Source organism: Lepidochelys olivacea, assembly GCF_965140295.1.
Source record: "Lepidochelys olivacea isolate rLepOli2 genome assembly, chromosome: 6".
Taxonomy (NCBI): Eukaryota; Metazoa; Chordata; order Testudines; family Cheloniidae; genus Lepidochelys; species Lepidochelys olivacea.
Genome location: NC_140416.1, coordinates 60,080,168 through 60,107,624, shown reverse-complemented (window position 1 = coordinate 60,107,624; position 27,457 = coordinate 60,080,168). Strand labels below are relative to the sequence as shown.

General features: G+C 41.6%; 1 protein-coding gene across 4 annotated transcripts in view; it reads right to left on the bottom strand.

Annotated features, from left to right (window-relative positions):
• Positions 1-27,457, bottom strand: part of RAD51B (RAD51 paralog B) — a 713,517-nt gene that overhangs the window by 210,318 nt on the left and 475,742 nt on the right. For all 4 annotated transcript variants that reach the window (XM_084631236.1, XM_084631237.1, XM_084631239.1 and 1 more), the window contains exon 9: positions 17,078-17,202. In XM_084631236.1, coding sequence (XP_084487362.1) covers positions 17,078-17,202 — 125 coding nt within the window. The remainder of the gene's footprint in view (positions 1-17,077; positions 17,203-27,457) is intronic.

Genomic DNA, 27,457 nt, shown 5'->3' with positions numbered 1-27,457 from the left:
AGGAAATTGTTCTTAGTGATCGTAAACATTACATGCTCTGAGGTTATGTTCAGATAAGCATACAACATTCTAGGTGTTCATCCAAATCATGTCTTAAATACCCCAACTTTTGAAACTGGGCTGGAAATCTCATAAAAGCAGTCTGTCCTGAGGGTACTTTCTCTCATTCAGACCAGAAAGACTTGTTCCGATCTCATCCAGAATCACAGAGTAGGCTCAGATCTAGGGTTTCCGTGGCTCTTTATAAAATAATGTGTGAGGAAAGCCATGCAGCTCTATCCAATTCTATGACTGGATAAATCACCCAATTTTCATGAAATTCCCCTTTCCACGGCCACTTCCTGTCTCTTTGCAACATCCCTTATCACTCTACTTCGTAAATTGCAGGTTGATGTCTTTTCCTGGCTTCCCAGTCGACGTAAATTGCATGTTGACCTTTTCCTGGCTTTCCAGTCAATATAAGAAGTCTCAAGAGGCCAAAAACCTCACAGAAAGACTGATTATGGCAACCCCTTATGCTGTAATATGTTTGAAGCTCCATAGCCTCTGGTGAGCCTCCTATATGGAGGGGGAATTCAGGAGATAAAGCCATTACAATTTACCAAGTGGGGAAGGACACTTAGGGAATTCAGTCGGCCCCAGGTCTCTGGTATCAAAGTGAAACAGGAATATGAAAAGGGGGAATCTGCTCTGACTGGCAGGTCAGGAGTGTGTGCATGTGGTGTGAAGCTCCTGGGAGCGCATGCCCCTACGTGGCTGAATACTGTAGCTTGCACAGGCCTAAGGTCTCCACTGGCACAGAGAAAAATGAAAATCACAAAGTTAATGTAAAAAGAAAAGGAGTACTTGTGGCACCTTAGAGACTAACCAATTTATTTGAGCATAAGCTTTCGTGAGCTACAGCTCACTTCATCAGATGCATAAAGTGGAAAATACAGTGAGGAGATTTATATACACATAGACCATGTAAGTTAATGTAGTTTTTCAGAGCCTTCAGAAATATTTGGTTTGAGTTTGGTTCTAGAAACAAGAAAAGGGTTCTATGTTTACCAAACTGTTCAATCCGGCTTTATGTTCTGATTTCACAAACACTACCGTATCACATTGAACTTGTGCACTGAATAAGGCAGGACTAGTGTGGAAATATTAATGAAACTATGTAATTAATGATTGTATCATAACAAGTACACAAACACATACGTTTTATATATGGGTATAGGTATGCATCGGTAGGTAAAGTTAACATTCACCGCTACTGTGTCTGGGCTTCTTTCTTTCCTCATCTTGGTGAACCTCATTAATAAGTCCCTTTGTAACATATCTCCCAAGTGGTTTCTACTGGAAGAAAATGTTATATAATTGCATAGATAGACAGACAGACAGATAGATAGATAAAGCCAATGCAATCTCTGATTCCGTGATTTTTAATCCCTCACAAATCTTCATGCAGCCAACACATTGCCCTTTCTCACGTATTGTCAGCATTTTGCTTTCTTTTGGCATGTAAGTGACTCTCTCTCTCCCTCACACACACTCACCATCTCTAGACACTACTAAAACCAACAATGTCCCTCATGGTTTCTTGATGTGAAGCCACAAACTAAAGTTCCCAGACACTGGCCAGGAAGAAATGGGATTCAACCAAACCCTAGACCACAACATAAATATTTTCACCCACAGTATTGGCTGCAAAAAGCTTTAAGCATGCAACAAAAAAAGTTTTCCAACTGTTTTTGAGCTCACTCCATCCTTTTCCAAAAAGTAAAGTTCTTGGAGAAGATCTAACAATAACAATTGCGAACTCATATTAGGAATGAGACACTAATTTCATCATATCTTCCTAGGCTTCAGTAGAATATACTTCAGGTATATTCAGCAGAATATTCAGTAGAATATACCTGCAGTATAGCCCAGTAGAAAAACCATTAGTATATTCAGTAGAATATACTTCAGGTCCCCCTGGAGGACATGAACAAAAACGATAATAGATGTTGGATTTGTCAGTCTGATAAAAGTAAATGAAATACACCCTTTGGGAGTGCCCTCATGTTTATACATTTTGGGAAAGGGTGATAGGCAGTCTTTAATTTAATATTAAATTTAAAACTTTTTATGGTACCCAGCTTTTCTGTCATGAGAAATATTAACAGCAGCGATGTTACCAAGGCAGAAGAAAATATTGTGTTAAGGGCAAGTTTAGTGGCCTTACAAAAATGGAAAACATCTGTACTGCTGAATGTTCTACACTGGTTGAATAACATTGGCAAACCATTTCTTTAATAAACAAGAAGAGCTTAAGGAGAGTTGGTCTAAATTTTGGAGGCTTCTGATTAATACATTTTTGTTGAATTACTTTATAATTTTGTTATTTGAGATAAAGGAAAACATGTTCTGTTTCACTGAATTCTTTTATGCATGATACAGACAGTTACATAGTCATGTAGGACCAGAAGCAGCACCTTAGATTCATTGTGTCTGGAATGTTTTGATAACAAATGTGCCATGGAGAACATTCATCAAAAATGAACCCTCTCTTGTCATTGGGTAAATCAAGGGAGAGGTGAAGCGTTTGGATCCTTCCTGTCACAGAATTATTGGGAGTTGTATTTATGTCTACAATGCCCAGATACTGTACTATGGTGACTGGTGCTTTAGAAATTCAGATAGGTATATCAGATATAAATACTGCCATGCCAAAAAGCCCCCGAAAGCTATGCAACTTGGGGGGGGGGGAAACATAAGTGAAAAATTCTCTTCTAACCTTCCCTCTCCCACCCTGTACCCAAAAGGCAGATAGTGAGTTCCAACACAAAGTGTTTATGTACTAAGTTCCATATAGCTATCAAATGCTTACAATGCAATTGAATTGGAAGCCCATCCTATCTATTCACTTCTCTTCATAAAATAATACTTTCTTACATTTTTCTTCCCTCTTAATTTTCACCTCTGTCCCCTAGTTTTGGTCTTTCCAGTGGTTTCAAATAGATCTAAACAAAGATTTAGATCACCACTGTCTCAGCGCAAGGTAAGAATAATATAAAGAAAAACTAGCATAATCCAGCATCCATTGACTTTTAATGGGAGTTGGATCACATCTAATATGAGAAACGAACGGCTGCTGAAAGGGAATTTAGCTGATTTTCTAAATCCACCTGAAGTTTTGTCTCACTCTGGACTGATTTAAAAACAGATCAAGCTGCATCAAGTCCAATGGCAGCCTGTCCTTGGCCAATGAATAGGATGTTTCTCCTGAGGACATACTGGAGAAGAATCTGGTTAGTAGTAGTAATCATCATAATATGCCAAAATACAAGGAAAGCCACATTTCCCCCTCCTTTCTCCCACCACCCAAACAAGGAGAGGCTGAACGGCTGCAGTAATCCAGTGTGTTACATCGAAAGCATATCCATCTGGAAACAATGAAGTCCATCTTGACTGAAGCATATGATATTATTCTGAATATGTACGCAGGAGCCAAATCTGCTGGAGCCAAAAGTGCAGGCAAAAATAACATGAGTGCAAGCTGGCGGACTGGAAGGCTCAGATGACTGATTATAGGACAGGGCCTTTTAAATTTAGGCCAAGTAATCTCAAATCTTTTGACAGTGTGGGCCACATCTTAATAGAAAGACTGTCTCATAGACCTCCCGGGATTTCTCACCCGTTCATGAGTGTGCAGGCAATTGTCTTCCCGTTTACAATCACATAACACCCGAATGACAACTACAGCAATTAGTACATGGAAACGTAATCCCAGGAAAATAATATATTTTTAGCTTTTTTTTTAATGCAATGTAGTTAGTGGAAATTATGATGATGACCTAGCATCATAACCAACCAAGCTCTCCATAGGCCACCACAAGAACTTGTAGACCAGGGGTTCTCAACAACGGGTCCGGGGGCCCCTGAACAGGTTTCACGGGTTCTGCCAAAATAAACCAGAGAGCAGGGCTGACGTTAGACTTGTTGGGGCTCAGGGCAGAAAGCTGAAGTCCGAGCCCTGATGCCCAGGCTCAAGCCCAAGCCCAAGCCCAAGCCTTGCTGTCCAGGGCTCAAGCTGAAGCCTGAGCAATTTAGCTTCACAGTGCTGCCTGTTGTGTCGGGTCCCAGGCCATTCCCCTGCTTGCTACTCCCTAATGCTGGCCCTGTCTTTTAATCTACTGGATATGCAGAAAAAACAGTTGTAGTGGCAAAGGTGGGCTGTGGAATTTTTATGGCATGTTGTGGGGGCCTCAGAAAGAAAAAGGTTGAGAACCCCTGCTGCAGACTACAGTTTGGAAAGCACTGCTCTAAGTCACTGTTTTAAGTCCAGCCCAGACCTCTGGTGATTAGAGTTGCCAACTTTGTAGTATTTAAAAACCAAACATTCCAGCAGGAGTACCAGAACCTCCCCCAACCCGCCTCTTCCCCCCATGACCCCACCTCTGTCCCACCTCTTCCTCCCCCAAGGCCCCACCTCCTCCCATTCACTCCTCTTCCCCCCCTTCCCCAGCAGCTTGCTCCTTTTCCTCTCTCGCTTCCCCCAACCCCCCGCCCAGATCAGGAGGGACTGGATATCAAAGGCTGTTACTATCGTATAAGACTGTTTAGTGGCCTTGTAACAGGAAGCCATCTCAGGGAGCCTCTATGTGGCATGACATAGCCCTGCTGGTTCGCTACCCATAGCTCCCTCTTGGCTCTTGTAAGAACTTACCTCCCAAGCCAGAATACTTAAACTAATATCCCCCCTTTGTGGAGTCTAATTTATTAAATCTCCTACAGCAGGAGTGCCCAATTTACAGCCCGCGGACCATACACAGCCCACCAGAGCATTTCATAAGGGCCGTTGCCTGCTTCAACACAATATACTAATGGCCAATTCATTAACATTTTATCATCAGGTTTATATCATTTTAGTTTACACAAGTGTGTACATAGACAATACTGTACATAAAAACAACCTATCTAAATACTTATGAAACAAGCTGGACTTAAAATATAAATCAATACAAGTGACTTTAAATCTTATTAAAATATGTAGAATCTGTTTGGCCCACACAAGGTTGGGCATCACTGTCCTACAGCACATCAACTTACTTCTTTGCTCAAATCCAACCCTTGTTCCAAGGATCCCACAGCCCTCCTTCTGGGCCAGTCCTGAGGTAGGTTCCCGCCGTAGGCTTGGAGTGGGGGGAAGGCCAGGGGCAGGTGGGCAGGCCAGCCTCCTTCTCTCCTTCCTTTACCACTCTGGAGGCTTATTTTTTATCGGCAAGCCTAGACTCATTTAACCACATGACCTACCTGTCATATAGCTATGATAATTGCCCCCACTTTGGGAGGAAACCTGAGTCAGTCAGGTGAGGCTGGAGCCATTACCCCTTAAAGGGCCAGTCACCCTGTGAAAGGCCTGTGTGAAGTGAGCTAGTGGCCTCAATTCAGTTTCAAGGAAACAGATTTTTAAAAAATCACCACTAAAGGCACAAACTGACATCACTGATGGGAATTCTAAACAGACACCAAGTATGGAACAGGCTACAAAGAATGAACTCCTTGCACCCCTAGAGATGTCCCCATGAGGTCAAGGGCTGGGTATATTTGTAGGGTTCTTATGAAGAGAACTTGGTACTGCCTGTGCGGTACCCATTCTAAGGACACACACTGGCCCTCAGTCACTAGGGCTGTCAATCCAGCATCTTTCCCTTGCATTGGTATCACTTTAAAAAACATTACTTCAAGTGAAATCTCGAGATGACTGAGTGCATTAGAAGATGTGCTGCTAATGTGCTCAGAGCACGGTGAAAGTTTGCATTGCCTGAATCTGGCATGCCTGACTCCAGCTCTTTTTATGAAAGGTACAGTATATTTTGCCCACTGAAGACAGTATTTCAAAACTTGTCTGGTGTTAAAATGTTCTCTTAGCTTTGACACATCTGAAAGGTTTTCGCAAATACCACAGGATGTAGATAGTGCCAACTGAGCTCCTTTTCTCAAAAACCATTAGGAAAATGCTGCATGAGATGTTTGCTTTTGAGTGGTAGCTAGATTAACCATGTGACAATGGGAAGGCCATGTCCACACCACCACTTTTGTTGGTATAACTTATGTCGCTCAGAGGTGTGAATAAAACACCTCCCCCCCGAGCGACATCAAGTTATACCAACAGAAGCACCGGAATGGACAGTGCTATGTTGGTAGGAGATGCTCTCCTGCCAACATAGCTACCACTGTTCGTGGGGGTGGTTTTATTAGGTCAATGGGAGCAGTCTCTTCTGTCAGCATAGAGCGGCTACACAAGCGATCTTACAGCTGCACAGCTGCATCAGTACAGCTGTGCCGTTCTAAGCTTGATAGTGTAGATATTGCCCCAGATCTTCTTGATATCAGACCTGTTTGTGGTAAGAGCTGGGGAAGAAACTAGACCCTATGTGCCAGTGCACTTAATATAGAAGGGTTGGCAGGGGTCAGGGTATCTGCATAAAGTCTGAGCACTTACTGTAATGTAGCTGACGTAGCACAACCAAGAACCTTACAGTTCACCTCTAGAATCCTTCACATGTTCTCAGGCTCCTAACAGAACAGGAGACTGTCAGCAGGAACCAGCATTGATAGTAACCTCTCAAAAGATCAAAAGGGCTGGTATCAGTACACCAACACTACAATTCTCTTTTCTGTATCCAAACGGACTGATGCCAGGATGATGTGTATGCACCTACACAGGGAGTCTACAGGTTATTACTTTTGTACTCCCTGCTGAAATTAGCTACTTTCATATCCCATATGTACTGTAATCTGTACATTCTCAAAAAGAAAGAGACTTGGTTAGTCTCTTTCTTTCTAGACAAGAAGAGACTTGGTTAGTCTCTAAGGTGCCACAAGTACTCCTTTTCTTTTTGAGAATACAGACTAACATGGCTGTTACTCTGAAACCTGAAATATTTCGTATTTCAGATGCTTGCCAAAGGCCAGGTCTATGCCAGAAACTTTTGCTGGTATAGTAATGTCAGCTAGGGAGTATGATATTGTTTACAACTTTTCTATGCTAGCAAAGCCCTAATGTATCCAAGTTATATCAGCATAAAGCACATTTGCCAGAACAGCTTATTTTGCTTGGTGAATCAGTATAAGCTATACTGGCAAAAGGACTCTATACAGATACAACAAAATGGAAAACATTTTCTTACATAGACCTGACCTAAGAAGAAATGTCAAATAATCTAGTGATCAAGCAGAAAATCCACACAGTTAAGTTTTTAGACCTGGATTGAGTCTGCAGTTAGAAAAACTGTCTTCTGGGTTATAAACTAAGCACGTATGAGGAGCGAGAATAGATGGGAAGTCCCGTCATCTTGTTTACACAGAATCACTTTTTTTTACTTTACCTGTACTTCAGTGTCAGCCTATGTCAGAGAACAGATTGATTTAGCAGAACTTTTAAAAAATAATTCACTCTTGTTCAGGTTTGGTTTTTTTTAATCAAGTGAGAGGTACAAAGGTTCTGGTAAGGGACAGGAGGCAGTGAAATCTGTCAAGGTATTCCAAGGGTAAACACTTCTTGATATTATACTTCTGGTGTCAGGAGTGATGGTGTTCCAGTTATTGAGGGGAAATTTTCCCCTAGGCTAATTCCAGTCTGGGGGAAGCATGACACTGAAGTACAGTTCAAGTCAGAAAAGTGCTTCTCTATAAAAAACGACAGTGTTCCATATTTATTCTCTCTCAATGCAAACAAGCTCAGCGTACAAGCCATGAAATGATTTCTCTAACTAAAAACTCAGCCAATGTCTGAAAATCAAATTGGGTTCCCCTCTGCCTTTCCCCCTCTCCTCTCCTTTTAAAAAATGTTGTTTTAATGAATTGTGAGTTTAGTTTTTGTAAAAGGTGCTAGATTGACAGCCTGGAGGCCAAAGTCCTCTGTTTATCATCAGAATTGCTGTATTATAAGTAAACTTCCTCACCCTACCCTGGCAATGTGTTCCAATCCTGTCCTGCTGGGACCAAACACATGGTAGATGCCTCATAATACAGACTAGAAGACAGTCCCTGCTCCTAAGAGTTTACAAATTAATTTCACAGATCATGCAATGAAGGGGATAAGGTAAAAAAACAGTAGGGAAGATTTGGGGGAGGAAAGGCAAGACAATAAGATTATGGTTACTTAGCAAACGCTAGTACACAGCATGGGAAAGTAAAGAGTTTCTTTTTTGTTGATATAAAAATTTCAACAACAATATACTAATGCCACTGTTGGCTCATTTTTGTAGTCTTGGTGGCAGAAGTCAGTCTTTTGAAGGGATATTAGTGAGAAGACAGGTTTCAGAGTAACAGCTGTGTTAGTCTGTATTCGCAAAAAGAAAAGGAGTACTTGTGGCACCTTAGAGACTAACCAATTTATTTGAGCACAAGCTTTCATGAGCTACAGCTCACTTCATCGGATGCATACTGTGGAAAGTGTAGAAGATCTTTTTATATACACACAAAGCATGAAAATATACCTCCTCCCACCCCACTCTCCTGCTGCTAATAGCTTATCTAAAGTGATCACTCTCCTTACAATGTGTATGATAATCAAGTTGGGCCATTTCCAGTTGGCCCAACTTGATTATCATACACATTGTAAGGAGAGTGATCACTTTAGATAAGCTATTAGCAGCAGGAGAGTGGGGTGGGAGGAGGTATATTTTCATTCTTTGTGTGTATATAAAAAGATCTTCTACACTTTCCACAGTATGCATCCGATGAAGTGAGCTGTAGCTCATGAAAACTTATGCTCAAATAAATTGGTTAGTCTCTAAGGTGCCACAAGTACTCCTTTTCTTAGTGAGAAGACAGGGACCTTACAGACCATCTTTTAAAAAGGATTCCATATATAAAGGGACAGCATGGAAAAAAGCCTGGAGATGGACAATGAGGATTGAAGAGCCTATCACTGCCCTTGACCCCCTCCCTTCTGACAGTGGGATAAGAAATACGGTTGGATAAGAATGGAGGGGCAGACTTATGCAGGACCTTAGAAAGACAAGACAAGAACCTAAAATTTCAAGTAATGGAGTAGAGGAAAGCTGTGAAGAAATTTAAAGAGAGGGATTAGAAAATGGTTCTAGTCATTGTGTTTCAGTTCTCTGTGACTCAGTTTCCTGGGAATAATATTGACCTGTGTCGCGGGGTGTTGTGGGGATTAAGTATTCATGGTTGTACAGTAATTTGAAAATGTGATGCCCTGTATAAGAACTAGTATGATTATTAAGTGATCCAGCCAAGTTGGCAGTGACCAAAAGGAATTACCATCTGAAAGCAGCCTGATTGGTCTGTGAGAAATAACTTGGATGTTGCAGTTCAGTTACTAGTAGACAAGTGTCCAAAACACAGCTGCCCCCCTTTGTTGGCAGGTTTCAGCAAAAAGGCTCAGGACTGAATTTGCCTCACATCCCTAGAGCTGTTCCCACTCCTTGTCTGGAATGCCCAACATCAGTAGAAGCAGGAGCTGAGAAGTTTGCACAGCTGCTGCTTATGCTTTATCTCTTCTGGGAATAAACAGTTTCCAGGGCTCTCAATCTGGCACCCTTCACCAGCATAAAAATCACTTAACATTTTAAAAAAGCTGATTAAATGAAAGATTGAGTGAAACACATGATTCCATTCTGTTCTACTCCATTCTTTTGAGGGTTCTTTCCTTGCTCTTTAGGTTCTTATACATCAATGCAGTCTCTGAGCCCCTGAGTAAATGGTCCATGGTTAAGACTGATATAATGTAAACATTTTTCCTGTGTAAAAGCTCCTCGATAAGAGGAGTGGTCCATAAATCCAGCCCCATTTAGTGTAGACAGTACTCAGGCAGTATTTATGTTGTGCACACATCCCACACAAGTCCATTAGCAGGGATAGCTCACTGCAAACAGCAGAAGCATAAACAAACACATAAGTCAGCAAAGTGGCCTGATGATATGTCACCTTTAGAAACTTGTTATTGTGCTTTTCCCTCTACTTTATTGCATCATTTGCATTGAGAGCATTAGCTAGTTTAACACTGCACCAGATTTGTTATATTAACCATATTTATGTAATCATTACACAGTATGTTAATATGTGCAGCCTCACCCTGCTCTCATACAAGTCACTAAGCTTGCATTGCCACTGCCTGTGACTGTATCTGCCCTGTGGATAAGTGGAAGACTTTAGTCTACAGGGCTATCAGTCAAGAACCTTTCACCCATGCTCATCTGACCTTTTTTTTCTTTTTTTAAAGACATGCGAATTGTTTAAAATGCACAAAAATTTGAACCTGTCACATACTGTGCAATTTTATTACCAAAATTTTATCATTAGGCCTTAAGTCTAAATAAAAAAAGTCAAGAGGAGACAGGACACAGCAGTAGCCCAGCTATCCTAAAGAAAGGATCCACAAAAGACAGAAGGTAGTAGAGTTCACAGAATTCTGATCAAAGCTTCCTCAATGTCTCCACACTTGCCATTCTTTCAAACTCCAAGACCAAGAGAAAGATCCTGCCACACAAAAAGCAAAATGAGAAAAATAAAAAAGAGCCAGCGGGAGACACGAGAGAAAGAAAGTAGGTGAGGTGATATCTTTTATTGGACCAACTTCTGTTGGTGACAGAGACAAGCTTTCGAGCTTACACAGAGCTCTTCTTCAGGGCAGCGGCGTATTAACGCCTTGGCCGACAAGGCCTAGGCCTAGGGTGGCAAATTTATAATAGCAGCCAGAGGCTGCTTCCCCCAGTGCCGATTCGCGCCCTCCGCCCCCGGCCCCGCCCCAACTCCACCCCTTCCCCACCCCCTCCCTGCCCCTATTGGTCCCCTTCCCCAAATCCCTGCCCCAGCCCCGCCTCCTCTCCTGAGTGCGCCACGTTCCCCCCTTTTCTCCTCCTTCGTGAACCTGTTTCGCGCACAAGCACTGGCAGGGAGTGGGAAGAAGCAGGATCCGGCAGCACGCTCAGGGGAGGAGGCGGAGGCAGAGCGGAGGTGAGCTGGGGTGGGGGGTGCGGCAATTATTTCAGGGCATAGGGGCGGCAAAATCATTAATCCGGCACTGCTTCAGGGGTATTGGAAAGTCACTTCACTGTTCTTTTCTCCCTGGGAGCAATGATTTTGATGAGTATCTGAGAAAAAGGAAACCTAGGATAAATTAAGAGAGAGCAAACAAATCCAATGAGTAATGAGAGATAGGCTACCACCTAACCTGCAAGAGACATGTGTGGTGCCCACAGCTTCACTTCACCCCACAAATACAGTTCCTAGAAAGATACTATTGATGATGCTGATGCAGAAAGACATTACACACCAGGAAAGTGCATTTGAGAATAAACAGTGAAGTAAGGTTAAATAGCATCAGTCACGCTACAATTTTAACTCCATTGGAAACACAAGGAAAATGGGGACATCAAGGGAAATAGCATGATTCTCAAATAGATATAGACTAAAAATGATGAGAAAAAGTATTTCCAGCCTTTTTTGAGGGTTTGGCAAACAAAAACGATTTATCTTGCTGTGCTGTATTAAGGAGATTTCTTTTCCAGTTATGTAATTGTGCAAATTCTACAAGCTTGGGTAAACTAATCTTCTCGGAGAACGCCTCCTCCCATAAACTGTGTGATACAGAGTCTGGGTTAATGAGATTGTACATCTGGTTACCTAAACCTGCATTGTGATCTGGGAACAAGCCTGTGTTAAAGTGCATTGACGTACTTGGAAGCTATGTTCTTCATAACACTGAACCATTAAAGTATAATCCCCACCTGGAAAATGTACTCTCTGGCAATACATTCATCCCTTCAAATGACTCATTCAAACAGTCATTTCTCTTTGTCTTGGGAAGAAATCTATTTTTTACCTGGTGTTATCTTCAGAAGGCTCATGTTCTATATTGTAGGTATGGTATATAATGGCATGGCACAATATAGATGGATGTCTATAACAGGCAACCTTCTAAGTGAATTCCACTTCTACTTCAACACCCAGCCCTCTGCCCTAGAGAGGTATTATTTACCTTCCACATTCAATTATCTGGAATAGTAATATCCTTTTTTGCCACTACTTTGCATTGAGCTAACGGTCAACACATTATTCAATATCATCTCCCAATTTTTTCCTGCATTACTGCCCCAAAAGCAGCACTCTACTGGGCCATATGTTGTCCTCGATCAGTATATGGTACTCAGGTGGATGTCAGCTGGGATTTCCCACACAGATCTAGGCCACTAGAAGACACTTAGTCTGTACATGTACACTTGGGCATGTCAATGCTTTGAATTACACTTCTGCTGCAATCCTCATCCTGGGCTTCATCTCCTCTTGCCTGGACTATTGAAATTTCCTTCTCTGTGGCTTCCCCAAATCCCAGCTTACCAGACTGCAGCATGAGCAGAATGATACTTCCTGCCTCACACATGCAAAGAGACACAACCATAGTCCCCACGTACTTAAACACCTTCGTTGGCTCAAGTTCTAGTCCAGAATCCAGTTCAAATCTGCTGTTGTGTTTGAAACTCTCCAAGGGCTTGCCCATGCCCACCTCAAAGCTCTTGGCTCTCTCTCTACTCCCCTCACTTAAACAGACCTGGCTTCTTCTCTGTCTTACCACTGCAGATCCTGCCATCTAGAATAGCTTTATGTGTTTCTGATTTGTCCTAAAGGTATGTCTACACAGCAAAGAACCACCCGCCTAGGCCAGCTGACTTGGGCTCACAGGGCTCAGGTTGCATGGGGCTGTTTCACTGCTGTGCAGACTTCCGGGCTTGGGCTGGAGCCTGAGCTCTAGAACCTTCCCACCCCACAGTATCCTAGAGCCCAGATTCCAGCCCAACCCTAGAAGTCTACCCAGCAACAAAACAGCCCCCCAGCCCACACCCTGTGAACCTGTAGCTGCTGGCATGGGCCAACCGCAGATTTTTCTTTGCTGTACAGACATCCCCTAAACTAATTTTAAGACTCATCCGTGAATATCTTCTATCCCTGTCTATGACTTCATTTGCTTTTATCATTAACTTTGTAACTGTTAGTTATAGCAACTCCATAAAGCATTTGGGGATCCAGTTTATAGGGGAGACACTAGAATACACAACTATATTGTTTATATTGTACTTGTGCTGGTCATGATCCCCACCCACAGTAAATTCAATATACTCAATTTCTTTAGATTAAATCTCAACATTCCATAACTTGCAATAAATATGTCCACCTCTCTAAAATATCCAGAATCCTCTGTAATTTGGGGCAATAATCCTCCACTCTGTTTGCACACCTGCTTAAATTTGACACCATTTGAAAATATAATCACTATATTCATTATACTCCAGTTTACTAATGCAGATTTTAAAAAAGTATTAACCACACATTTCCCCCCTGTGATTAGCACTTATTTCCTCTCCTCTCTGCAAATACAATGTGGTTTATTTGCTTTCTCTCCTTCTTATTGAGAAAAAGCCAGCCTGACACTAATTTATCTCAATCCCCTCATTTGCTATCAGCAAATTCCTTAGAATTGAGTTAATTAACTTTTGCTCCAGTGGCTGTAGAATAAAAATACTGTAGGTTCTGCAGTATGTTTAATGATCATTCCTTAGTCATCGGTGGAATGACAGACAAACATATAAAGAGACAAGGTGCGTGACGTAATATCTGACGAGAAGTTGGTCCAATAAAAGATATTACCTCACCCACCTTGTCTCGCTAATATCCTGGGACTGACATGGCTACAACCACACGGCATGTAGACAAACATATATACAGTCTGGAAGACTCGCCCCCAAAATTTTTTGAAAGTCATTTTTTCATTATATATCTCCACCCCTCCACCAAAGATAATGGTTGTCTGATAGTCACAAGATTGGAATGTTATTCATACAGTACTAAGCAAACCAGCAAAAGAACAGCTGGTCTGTAACCAAGGACACCCTGAAAGTTATGTCTGGTATCACTTTGATTAAGGGAAGTCTTGTGCTTGTTTTTATGAGTCACAATGGATTTGTGGAATTGCAACACTTTTACCTGAATCAGGAAAACTGCAATCTGTCACCTGGTCTAGGCTGTGAAAGTCCTACCTCAATCCAAAACACAGCCTCTTTACTATGCTTTAGGAAATCTCTTTGTCCTAGTTATGGATCCTCTCTCACTTATGCTAGCTTCATACTAGGAAGGACACCACTCCTTTGCTGAGTTGATAGAATCTGGCCATAGAGTCCTCTGCCTTTCAGGTGCTGATTTTTCCCTTGTCTGAGTGAACTCAAGGGACCGATGCAGGACAGATGCCTCTAATTTTCAAAGAGCACTTATACAGAGGACAGTATCATAGGAAGTTGGCTGCCAAAAGAAAATTACTTTTCACTTCTTGAGGCACGACTATAACCGTATGCACTTTCAATAGGTAAACTGAGGATCTGAGAGCCTTTATGAAGACATTTTTACCCTGGGTTGGTGCTCTAAAATAAATAACCAGGACTTTTTCCCCCAAACAGGGTTTTTCTTCTATGCCAGAAAGGATCTCCTGTTGTTTGCAGGAGGGATTTTGAACCGGGTCCAGCCACAGGTCATCATGCCACCTTCCCAGGGTAGCAAACCCTCTATCTGATGCCCAGGTCCTACTTTGGCACTTTGGAAACCCCACATGCCCTCCATCTTTTTAGGGAGATGATGTGGTATGCCATGGTGATCTAGCTGGAGGTCTGCCCAGTGATGCGGCTGCTGTGTACTGGACTACAGCTTCCAGTATGCACTAAGGGTGTTTCACAAAACTTTCTAATTTTAAACATATCTAACTGCAAAAGAAAAAAGTGTGATACTTGTGATGAAGAGGATTAAGAGTTATTTCTTCAAACTAACCCTATCATATCTGTTACTTTCAAACCTTTGCCATAACACTACTTACTTTCATGGCTAAAGCTAAGGTAAACTGATCTAACAGAACAGCAATGCTTGTCAATATCACTAACCGACAGCCTGTTCCAGCTACAGCAGCAGAAATCCAAGATTTAATCTGGAACCCTTGTAGGGATACTCTGGCCCCACGTTTAGCATGAGATTTGTTTGGTCCCAGGATTGTAGTGGAAATCAATACTTAAAGTGTGGTCCAAATCTGAAAAGCGTCTCTACAAATTGCATTTTTGTCTCACTAATGTTGATAACAAATCTGTTCAGGTCACAAGAACCAAGATTTTTCCTAACGGCAAGCTCCACGTGGCATCTGAAAGTCAGGCTGTGCTCTTCGGCTATGTCTACACTGCAAAAACACACCCACAGCCGGCCAGGGTCAGCTGACTCAGGCTTGCAAGGCTTGGGCCGTGAGGCTATGAAGTTGCAGTGTAGACGTTCAGGCTTGGGTTGGAGCCTGGGCTATGGGACCTTCTCCCCTCATGGATGTGTTTTATGGATTTTTGATTTTTACACATAAATTCAGTTCTTGTCAGGGTGTGGCTGGAGGAATACGAGGATATGACATCATAAGTACCAAGGAGATGACACATAATTAACTGAGATGGGGAATGATTATCCATGGCTGGGACTTATTGGCACGATGATGATAATAATTATTAATAATTATAATTAACAATTCAAACTGGTTCAAATGTTTTGTTTTTGTTAAACATCTATTCAACTAAAGCACTCAGGAGAAAAGCTCTTTGTTAAAGGTTCAATTAAGGGCTAAGGAAACACCTTCTACACATTTCCATGAGTTCTCCAGCAAAGTCAGGGAAGACCTGACTTGATACCCTGAATTTCTCTCAGGTGAAAACAGCAGAATGTTTAGCCTACTTAGCCTGCTTTGTACATTATAAAGCAGTACTAAACCCAGTCACCCCAGCCCGCTGCAAATCTCATTTAAAATGATCCAAGACACAATTGGCTTCTTTCTACCTTTCACAACATGTCTAGAGGGACCAGAACTCCCTGTAGCACAGAATGTAAAGCAGAACTAGGGAGAACTTAAAGAGCAGCTGTATTCAGAAATGTGTTTCTGTACAAATGACATTTTGGGTTCCAAATTTACTTTTCAATGACTCCAAAGTAAATTTGTCCACTCTATATGTCAAAAGATTCTTTTTCTACCTGTCTTTGATACAAATTCAACTTGGGATGTGAGAATCCAGATGAATTTTCTGCCTCACACTGTACATCATCCCCAGGAATAAGGATGCTGAAATGAGAACTTCACTGATTATGTGCATGGTAGAATCACTCTCCTATAGCTGTATGGGCCCTGGTCAGCTAGCAGAAGGAACCATTGGTTTGTGGCTGTAAAATCAGAAGCTCTGACTGGCAGACATATAGGGAGCAAATATGAGAAATAAGAAGGTGCAAGTTTTACATAGTCATTTTTCCGACAACACCCTGACTTTAAGGAACAGGAAATCAGTAACATTAGAAAGAGTAGCAGGATCTTTGGAAAGAGTTACAGTGCGTAATAATGAAACATGCAAAACCAAGAAAGTCCAACCACACAGACATCCAAAGGGAATAAATTACATCATGACTTGTGCTGGCCTCTCAAAAAACAAACCTATTATGTCTTGAATCTCAATTTTTCATTGTTTTTTTCAAAAATGAAAAAGGTGATTTTTGCAAGCAAAAAATTCTACCGCACTTCACTGCACATCATAACATTTCTCAGCAAAAATGGAGAGTTCTCTCGCTATTGCAAAAATACTCCTGGAAAATTTTCACCGTATTTGCAGTCAAAAGCTATTACTGCAGGTGGAGATAGGAAAATTTCACTTGCAGATTGGTGCAAAAACTATAGGAGTTTCAGATAGTATACAGAGTTCAGGGCACATGGAGAACTGCCCCAAAGATCACTGAGTGGGAAGGTTCTCAAAGGACAACCCTCCATCTCCAGAACATCAGGTATCAAGTCACATAGAAAACGACATCCCTGCTCCAGAACACACAGTATCAGAGCACTCAAGGAATAGCCCCTATCCAAAAGAACATGGTGCCAATGCACTCCATAAACCATAACCCCAAGCATAAGGGGCCAGCGTTCTCACAGAGCCCTCTCTGAGCCAGCTCACAGTGAGCCCATCCCCTAGAGCACAGGTTATGAGGCTCTGAGCACTCAATTTTTACTGTTTTTTCCTGATAAGTTCCTCACCTGTCTTGTGTGCAAGTCATGATACTGTAGTATGAGCCTGGTGTTGACGCTGTGACTCCATGTGTTCCCCAGTGCTGCTGTCACATAGCTGGGTTCCCTGTCCTTGCTCCCAGATGTTCCTGAAACTAAAAACAATACAACTTCTGAGTTCAGTGTGTCATGCCTGCACCAAGGATGTGTTTCACTGAGGAATCTTTGCCATGTGTGTCAGCTCATTCCACAAACTAAGCATTCATATGAATGCTTGGCTTACACTTTCAGTTACAAGAACTCTCCACTTTTTCTTAAGCATTCCCTATCTTGTAGGCATGGGTCTGCTGTAAGTCCTCCTCTTGCAGAGTACTACCATGGACTATCATTATATCGCAAAGCAGAGTCTAACTTCCAATGCATATTACCATGCTTTTCTAAGTACCTGGTGTTGCACCATGCAGGAGAAGCACTTTCAGGTACTGGGAAAGAAATTTGAGAACAATATCGAGATCCAAAATTCTGTTTATTATGTGTTCATCAGAACAGAACCATGCTCATTCTCTTGCTCACCCCTCAACCCACTTTTCTCTTTAAGCCTATTGCTTCCATGCAGTCCCATCTTCTGGAGGTCTGGAGACAAGGGAGAGGGCCAGGAAAGAGAAGTTATTAAAAGAAATCATGAAGGAGGAGTTTTATGGGGCATAACTGTGGAGCCAGGAAAGAGATCAGTCATGCCTCTGATCTCAAACTTAAACTCGACCCCACACTACTAGAAATTTCACAGATTCTGTAAAACTTGAGTTAATATCAGATGTCTCCAAAAACTGAGCCAAATCCAGCCTCAGATACCAGTAATACTAATGAAGTTAATGGAGTTACATCTGGGATGAAACTGCCCCCTCCCCCCGCCTAACTGGAAGTTAGATTTTGGAATCTTTCATTTGTGTGAACTCTGTACAAGCCTTGGGGAAAATGCGTTCAGCATACTCTGCGCTGGTCAGCTATGATGACACAGGGGAAGGCATTTCTAATAATGCAGCGTGACCTGGCTTGCTAACCTACCATTTCACTTGATTTTTCTAATCCTAAAATAGGAGACCGATCCATCTATAATGCTGGCAGAAGCCCTAGCTCTTTTTCTTTTGAATACCACATGTTCCATACAAGATGGAGAGATAGATGGTTGATCTGTTTTTACTCCAAGTGGTACCTCAACAAAAGAAAAATAGGGAGAAATAGGAGAGAATTCAGAGAAATGCAACAAAAATGATTAAAGGGGGTAGGAAGAGACTGATGTATGAGTAGAGAGGTGAATTTCTGAGATAGTACAAGAGAGTATAACTAAGAGTATTGGACTGAGGATGAGTAAAAAGGAAAATTATATTGAATGTCAGGAAACTTCCTGACAGATTTATTACACGGTGGAAGAGTTTCCCAAGGACACCATGAAATCCTGATCACTTGAGCCAATTAAAACAAGACTGAGCAAAACTCTGGAGAATATACTGTAGGGAGAAATCCTACCCTTGCCATCAGGCCACATTATCAAAGTCTTTTCTTTCTTCAGCTTCTAGGCTGGTATAAACAAAGAGTTAAAACCTTCTTAGCGTTTAAAGGTGTTCGCAAGCATGGAGCAGGAAGAGCTACTTCACGTGGCCATGCAGCATGACATATTTCAAACTGGGAAACAGAAGTTGGATTGAGAAAAAAGAGGGGGTTCTTTACTTGCTCTCCACCCAAGAGTCCAGAATAGCTGGATGCTTCTGTTAAAACGATCAACAGTGAAATAGTTAATGTGGACACTGAATTTGTAACCAGTAGGGTTCTGAAAAAATACCTCACTGAGGTGAAAAGGGAAGTTCATACCTCAACTAGAACTACTGTTTCAGGCTGTCTGTAGACTTAGGACCAGAGCCATCAGCACTTTCACATGTGGAAGGCTTTCTTCACAACTATATAGGACAGAAATATTGTTGTTGGGTTTTTTTTAATTTAGAACTTGTGCTTTGGAAAAATTGGTGAGGCCACCAGAAAAGTATTAATAAAGAGTAATTGCCAGTAACTTGTATAGTTGCCAGTAAGGTTGGTAACTTGCAAATGATGGTAAATATATAGTGTTTGTCATGCACTAAGCACACTCTGAGCCAGAAAGATATGGAGTCCATCCTAGCTAATCCACGCTCCATGTAAATCAATGGCATAAGTTGATACGCTATTGATATCGGGGGTTTTGAATCAGACTCTAAAACGTTTGAAACCACACATGAAATTTATAACATTTCTTATCAAAGGTAGTGCTTAAGTATGAACTTATACTCTGTGTTACTTTGAATTACTTCTTTCATTGTATCCAAACGCTACACCTTATTCCCACATGCAAGCACTTTTCCAGAACATTATGTGATCTGGTTTGAAGACAATCCACACTAGCACTATCCTGCTCTGAGGATCGCTTTTCTTTATGTTGATACATGTCAAGCTTTCACATGGATAAATACCTCCAGAAGCAGCAGCAGCAACAGCAAATGGGAAGTTGCAATGTCAGGAATGCTGTTCGGTTAGTCTAACCAATCTGTATTGAAAAGGCAGATGTGCTGAAAATAACTCCCAGCTATGCCACTCACTGATCCTTCTGGTGACACCGAGCAAGTTATTTACTGCAATTCATTAAGGTTTGCAAAGTGCTCAGACTCGACATCATTGGACAGAACACTCTATATTAGGCCAAAATGTATTACATTATTATTAGAACAGACTTGATGAGAATGAGAGTAAAAGGAGGGAGCCTTAAGATTTTCCAGCCCACTCATAGCCATGTGGCATAAAGTGGAGGCCTACATCCAAACTGTATTGTCCTTTTTTTTTTTTTTTAATCACAGCTAGAAATGGGCAAGGATCACAAAGTAAAGGTGGGGGTCACATGTGAGTTTTAGATTGGCCTGTTAGAGTGCAAGGGGCTACCCATGAAGTTCAGAGATGAACCCTCCAAAATTCTGTGCCTCTGATATTAGCCCTTATTTGATAGACCATCTTGACATTTCAATGTAGACAGGAAGGCTGAGCTGGGCAATGAAATAGTTAAATGTCTAGGGTCTGAGTTGAGGAGAAAACACACCGTTACTCTTCCTGATCCTGCATTTCTTGCAGATCCAAAACTCCCACTGATGCCAACAGGAATTCTGAAGGTGCAAGGAGGGCAGGACCAGGCTCATGGCAGTTTAAAAGAAGGCAGGCAAGTTAATTGCTGTAGCCCCTTCATTTTTTAAAGGAAAAATGCTGTTGTACCAGGCTGTGTCAGCACCTGTCAGGAAGAAGACTGTTTGTGTGACCCACTTTCCAGCAAATCTTCTTCCATGAAGTTATTCAAATTTATGACTCTGGTGCAAAGTGGTTATTAAAGCTGGAGCAAATTTACAGTGCAGAACTTTTACAGGGTGAAAAGGAATGCTTTGCAGAAAAGGTTTCCATTTTAAAGAGATACTGTAGGTCTGCTGCAGACTTATATATTAGGCAACAAACAAGAGGAAAAACTAGCAAGTGGGGAACTTTGCAGGAAAGTTCAAGGATGGTGAGAATAGATATTCTTTCCCCTCCTCCCTGTACCAAACACCAGAAGACAGCAGATGTTTCAGAGGCAGGAAAGAGGAAATGGAAGGAAAATGGATTAAAATTAAAATGCACTGTTAAAAAAATTCGTATCTTTTCTATTATCTCAAAAGCTATTTGATCATTAATGAGCTCATGAAAGGAGGTGAACAAATGTTACTATGTTCATAAAAACATCCCTTCCCTGCACTCTCTGCCTCTCCCTCCCATTTCTAGTAGTTTCATATCTGCAGATTTTTTGTACCAGATCACCCTGCAGCTGGGCTCAAAGACAGCATCAAGCTCATAAACAAGAGACACGTAATAGAACACAGGTTGCCATTTGGACTCAAGGTTACTGATTCCAATCCAGGTCAAGTTCCTGTCTATTGGCTGATCAGTAAAGTATATGAAATGAGTTGGAGGTCTCAGTCCATATCACAAAATCCCATTGGCAACTGGCACTAATTGACCACCTTGTTCGCAACATCAACAGGAAGGCCAAGGACTGAATGAGAATAAAGAATGTTCTATCTTCTCCTCCACAAAAGATGGTCCCTCTGGTCAGGAGTAACATTGACAAGGGGCTGTAACTGTTTTGGAGTACAAGTGCATGGTAGGCCAATTTCTGTCCACAGAAAAACTGGCTGGGTCACACTTGACTGCTGCCACAAATGAAAGTAAAGCCTTCTGTGGCTAAAGTCAAATACAAAGTTAATGGCTTTCCACAGCCAGAGGAAAAACTAAAGAAAGGAATAAATTCAATGTGCAATCCAAAATGCTACTTCCAGCAAGAAGATGAGCCATGTACAACTGAAATAAGATGAGGCTTTGTTGTCCTAAAAAGTGTCAGTTGTGCATGCATCAGTCTTCATGCAATGACACCTGGTGCTAGTTATAACCCAAGCCCAAGATGTACTTAGGAGTTTTGCTTTTTCTATCAACTAAACTAAAAAAAAAAAACCAAACCCACAAGCATCTCTCACTTCCCTACACAACAGGTATATGTTGCAGACTGGTGTAACTTGGCATGGTTTGTGAAATCACCCTCCCAAACCCTCAGCAACTGGGTTTAAAATATTTCCCCACCATACATGGCAAGGGGTCTACACACAACATCACACTGAAGTAAACAGAGGAAAATGGTCTCCAAAGTAGTCAACTCTGTCATCTTTCAGCAACAACATGTTCACTAAAAATAAAAACTTTGAAAAGCACAGAGAAAATATTTATAAATGAATTAATATTCTGAGCTCAACAAAAAGGGCATGTTCTTAAATAAGAATGAAAGTACTTTCCCTCTGTGCTCAGACAGTGTGGGTTTCTCAGGGCAGGAGCTGTGGTTCATTGGCAGAGCATAGAAAGACCACTGCTCTTCACCTGTACTTTACTTAGCCTGGCTTTTTTGAGCAGGTCTCTAATGACACCAGAAGAAGCTATCACCCCCGCAGTTTGACCCTATTCAAAAAGTATAGGTATAAAAATATCTAATGGTGGAAAAACCCATTACCCAATAAAAAGCCACAGGACAAACTTCTATATGAAGTCACTAACCACAGTGCCCTTCTACCACCCACTTCCCGTCCTCTGCCATTTTAAGCTCTTTCCTTTGCAGTATGTTCATTAGTCAGGACAGGAGCTTGACTGCCTTGCCGTTCAGTCGTGATGATCTCATTCTCTGAGTTGGCTGGCCAAGGTGCATTCCGTACCCTTTATGTGACATACCCTCCTCTGCCAGTCCACACGGAACTAATAGGCAGTGGGTGGGAGGCAAAGACGGACAAACTCACGTGCCAGCCCTGTAAGCATAAATCACAAACACAACAATAAAAAAACCTACCCTTTTCACCATTTAAAATTACTTACACAGGGCAAAACACTGTGGGAGGTACACAAGGGCACTATCAAGATCTAAGTAATTGCCAAGCATGAAATGCTGATGCCTTATGAAAAATATAGAGGCAAATGTTATCCTTCATTATGCCCTATTAGAGTCAATGGGTTATACAGCTGTAGGGAAGGGCAGAATGTGGCTCAGTTTTTTTGAGGGGGAGATCGAGAGTACAACATATTTTCTGTATTTTTCACCATTTGTTCTTTTATTATTAAGGACATTTTCATGAAAACTGGATGTTTGTTGTTGCAAGTTAAGTTTGGCCATGAAAATAACTGGTGAGAAACATGCACCTTCTTACTAAATACATTTTCTCCCTGTGAGTGCGCAAGTCAGACCTGCCAACTTTACTGACAAAAGCAAGCGAGTTTGAGAGCGGGTCAGAAAGAAAATTTTTCTGCAGAAAATTTCTGCTTTTCATTGAGAACTAAACATTTTGCAGCCAGAAGTTTTCAGCTTTTGGCTGAAAACATTTTGGTTTCCAGGATTTCAGGTTTTTGATGAAAAGTCAACATTTTCCACAGGAAGCAGACACTTTGCAGAAAGTTCTATTCAAAACCCATTTCAAGGAAAAAATGTTGAGCAGCCCAAATTATCAGGCATCTTAGCACCACAGAAGCTACACAGCTACAGGAGAGTGTGCTGCAGTCTATTCTACCTAATGTATTGTCAAGAGAAAGAAAATTGTCAGCTATGTTCCAGTTGCAGAATGTTTACTACTGATGATAATGAAGGGAACAAGACAAAGCTGGATTCCTATATCCTGGGTGGCATTTGCAGTGCCAGTCCAAGTCATCTGGGATCACAGAGAGAGAGTAAGTGACTCTAATGTCATTTTTACACTCTATTTTATTCTCATTTATTTTTTTGTATTGTGGCAGCTCCTAGAGTCCTCAGCTACATTGTGCAAGGCACTGTACAAAACATATAATAAAAAGATGGTTCCTGCCCCCCCCCCCGACTTTACAGTCACTGTCGTGAGTATGGCTATGTCCACACTACGAGCTAGGGGTGCTGATTTCCCTGCTCGTGTACACATACTCATGCTAACTCTCAAAGAGCTGGCATGAGTATGAAACTAGCAGTGTAGCCATGGTAGCACTGGTAGTGGCAGTGGAAGCGGAAGCACAGCTGAACCTGAGTACAAATCTGCCTGAAAATGGTGGACACATACTCGGCATGGCCTCTGGTGGTACTACCCATGTTACCACGGCAACATTGCCATTTATACTCACGCTAGCTTGATGAGAGCTAGTGCAAGTACGTGTACACCAGAAAGGGAATTCACACCCCTAGCTCATAGTGTAGACATTGCCCTTTACTGAGGTTTCAGACTCTGTCTGCTCTTGCTGATTATTGCCCACCTAAAGTCATAATCCTCTTTAAAGAACAAGGAAAGAGAAGCAAATAAGTGATAGGCCAGCAGAATTGTTTATGAGTAGAATATATTTCAATATTTTCTATAAGACATCTGGAGATCTTTAGAAATAAGTTGGGACCTCCATTCAGTATCAGGATGTGGGATGGGTCTTCCAGAGAATAAGACAAATGCGGTTTTGTTGTTAATTTCATGCTTCTCGATGCTGGCCAGCATGTCCTTTATCATCAATATGTTTTGAATTAGGGAATCTCAACTCCTGGCATCAATGAGTTCATGTTGATTCCATTTTATTCTGAAAGTCAGTGAAAGAGCAAATGCTCAAGCCAGTACTGAGGCTCCTGTCTGCTGACTTAAAAATGGAATTGACGTTAAGAAACAAGAGAATCCAGCTGGTCTGACTTCTTGCCAGACAATCCACCAGCCCTGAACAAAATGGTCAGCTCTCAGGAGCTCTGTGGAGGAGGAAAGACAACTGGTGGTTTACAGCACCTGAAACAGGCCCAGATCTGGGGAGTGCAGAGAGTCATGATCCTAGGAAGCTGATGGTTTCTTTTCACCACTTCAAACCTTTTGCTTCTGTAGTTTGGCAATAAATCACAAACTGATCAGCTTCCAGCACGCCAATATTCCCATATTTCTAATGGATGCTTGCAATCAGAAGTACTTGGGAAGGTGATGTGGTGAAGGTGAGTACAAGAGGACACAGTAGAGTGGTCACAAATGGATTCCTCCCTATAACCAAGGATAAACTGTTTACACACTAACTCACCCTCCCTCCTGGCCTTTCTATGAATAGGCTTGAGAAATTCTCTCTTTTTTTCTACTATTCCACTGATTTGCAACATATCTCCTCAATGACCACTGCTGATCCTCCCACACTGTAACTTTTTCCGTCCTTTTCTTTGTTGCTGCCCTGATCTTCCTGACATCATCCTGCCCCCTACAAAACAACCCCCCTCTCCTGTCCCATCATTTAACCCTGTCTTTCCAATAGCAAATCATTCTAGCAGCAAAAACATTTCCCAAGTGTGCACACTCTTCAGAAAGAGTCAGAATTTTGTCTTGTTTACACATATCCAGGGCACACAGGTCCAAAATGATCCTTGTCCAAGCAGGGCATTTGGCAACACTAAGGCCCTGTGAACTGGAGAATGCTTTTAATTATCATCTAATCAATCATACTACAAATTACTTATTTTTTTTAAATCCCCCCCACCGCCCCCAAGGGAAGTGGATAGATCATGATAATAATCAGAGTGCACATAGGGGTGAGAGCACAGAATGCTAGAATTAATGTTTTCATGTCCCTTAAAGCTAGAATAAAGAAGGGAGATTTAGTACTGCTCTGTCAAGACAACTGCAAGCTCCCTGGCACAGTGTCTTGAAGAACCGCAGTGTACAGCATTTTATTTTTCCATGCTGATTAATCTCAGCTGCTCAACTGTGTCAACCTCTGCTAGCGCTTACCTGTCATCTGGATGCCCCTCTTCTAAACTTCCCAAGCTAAAACCAAAAGAGCCTGCTGCAACTCTCCCCCCTGACAAGGAAAAAAAGCAGCTTGAAGTTTGGAAGCCTATGTGTCTATTGTCCCAGTAAAGTGGAAAAGAAGGAGAGATGGCCAAAATCAAAACCTCGCCCGGGGGGGAATTGGAAAAAGAGGGAGAGAGATACATTTTGAAATAGCAGTAACCTTAAGGAGTCCTACAGGATGCTGCTCACTACTCCATGGGCATCTCATGAAGCCACAGTATAGGATTTACGATAACTCCTAGATTTATATTTTTCATGAATTATATCCTGGTGAAAAGGTGATGGTTTGGGAACCCTAGAGTCCAAAGTCCTCTGTTTATCCACAGAACTGGTACAGCGCAGACAGTGGCAGTGCAAACTTCCCATGCATCAAGCTGCCATTGAAACTCAAGTTTCATATGAAAGGCTGTGAGTGGAGTCCAGTCTCCATTGTATGTGGAATCCTTGGCTTCTCTGTCAAGATGCCCTACAAGAGGACCAATTAGTGCCAACCGCGATAAGGATTTCTGACCCGGCCATCTGTCTCCTTGGGAGCAGACTGAGACTTCGTCAACTCATTTAACATAGGGTAACAAAAAGTCATCAGCTAGTACAATTTCTGATTATTGTTAACTGAGCTGGAGTTGAATCTGCAATTTAAATCATCCATTCACCCCAAATTTGGGAATATTTCAGCACTGTTCTACCTTTGTAATTACTTTCAAATCTCAATGAGCAACAATTTGTGATAGCCTAAGTTGAAACATTCTCTAATAAAACACAACACTACTCTTAACAACAAAGGCTCAATTATTTTAAAAGACAAGCGTAAATTGCACATGAAAGATGTGCAGTTCTCTATGCAAAGCAGGCAAAGTGCCTCTTTGTGCATTATGACCTCACACACACCTCAGAAAGTGCAGCCCTAAATGTTTTCAGAACTACCCACATAATTCAGAATTAGAACAATTACTGCTGGGCTTAAATAATCACAGATCAGAATGAACTGTAAAGTTTGGAACAATATCCAAACTCTTCCCAAAATAAGGGTTGATTTGACCTGGAGTTTCTCTCTAGTCCATACCCTGAAAGTAGGAGTAAGCCAGACATTTTGGGTCCAGAGTAGTATGCTTGCAAATTAGGAGGTCTTCACCTTTGGAATTTGGAATCTTTCAATAATAACCATCACAAAAACTATATTAAGAGAATGTTATGGTTGCACAATTAGGAACTTAAAAATTAGGAAACATTAAAGGGAAGGTTACATGTGTCATCTTAAATATGCCCCTTGTGTGTATGCAGAATGATACTTTTTTTGAGAAATAAAGACTAACATCAACCTTAATTGTAGAATTTACTATCTTTTGAGTATTTAATCCTGAACATAAATATTCTCAACACAGTTTTTGACAGAATGTCCTAGGTTTAAAAAAATGACAGAAAAAATTCAAAATGCAGAACTATTTGTTTAGGCACTACATTAATGCCCTAGCCCATGCATTGTATGAGGTCTGAAGGAAGGAACCTGCAAACCTTGGCAGCTGGGCAGTTTTTATCTTATGGGATACACATTAAGGGACGCAATGAGTCCCTGCAGAACTTTGTCTCATTCACTGAGCACCCTAACTAAATTTTTTATTGCATAGCTATGTAGTCACACATATATCGCCTCCTTTAGCTGCATACTTTACAAGATCAGTAAGAAAACACTGCAAAATGTATTACATATGTACAGACTATAATGACTCGTGGGCCTTAATTCACTCATTTACAAAGCAGAATGTGTATTTTTTCAAAAGAAAGATGAAGAAGGATGGCCTTATAGTTAAGATAGACTGGGACTAAGGGGTTCTGGACTCAATTCCTATCACAGACTTGCCAGGAGAACTTGAACAAATCACCTCATCTCTCTGTGACTTAGGTCCCCATCTATAAAATGGGGATCATAGTACTGCCTTTTCCCATCCTGTCTTGTTTGTATAGACTGCAAGCTGGTCAGTGCAGGGGTGGTCTCTTACTATATGTACAACACCTAGCA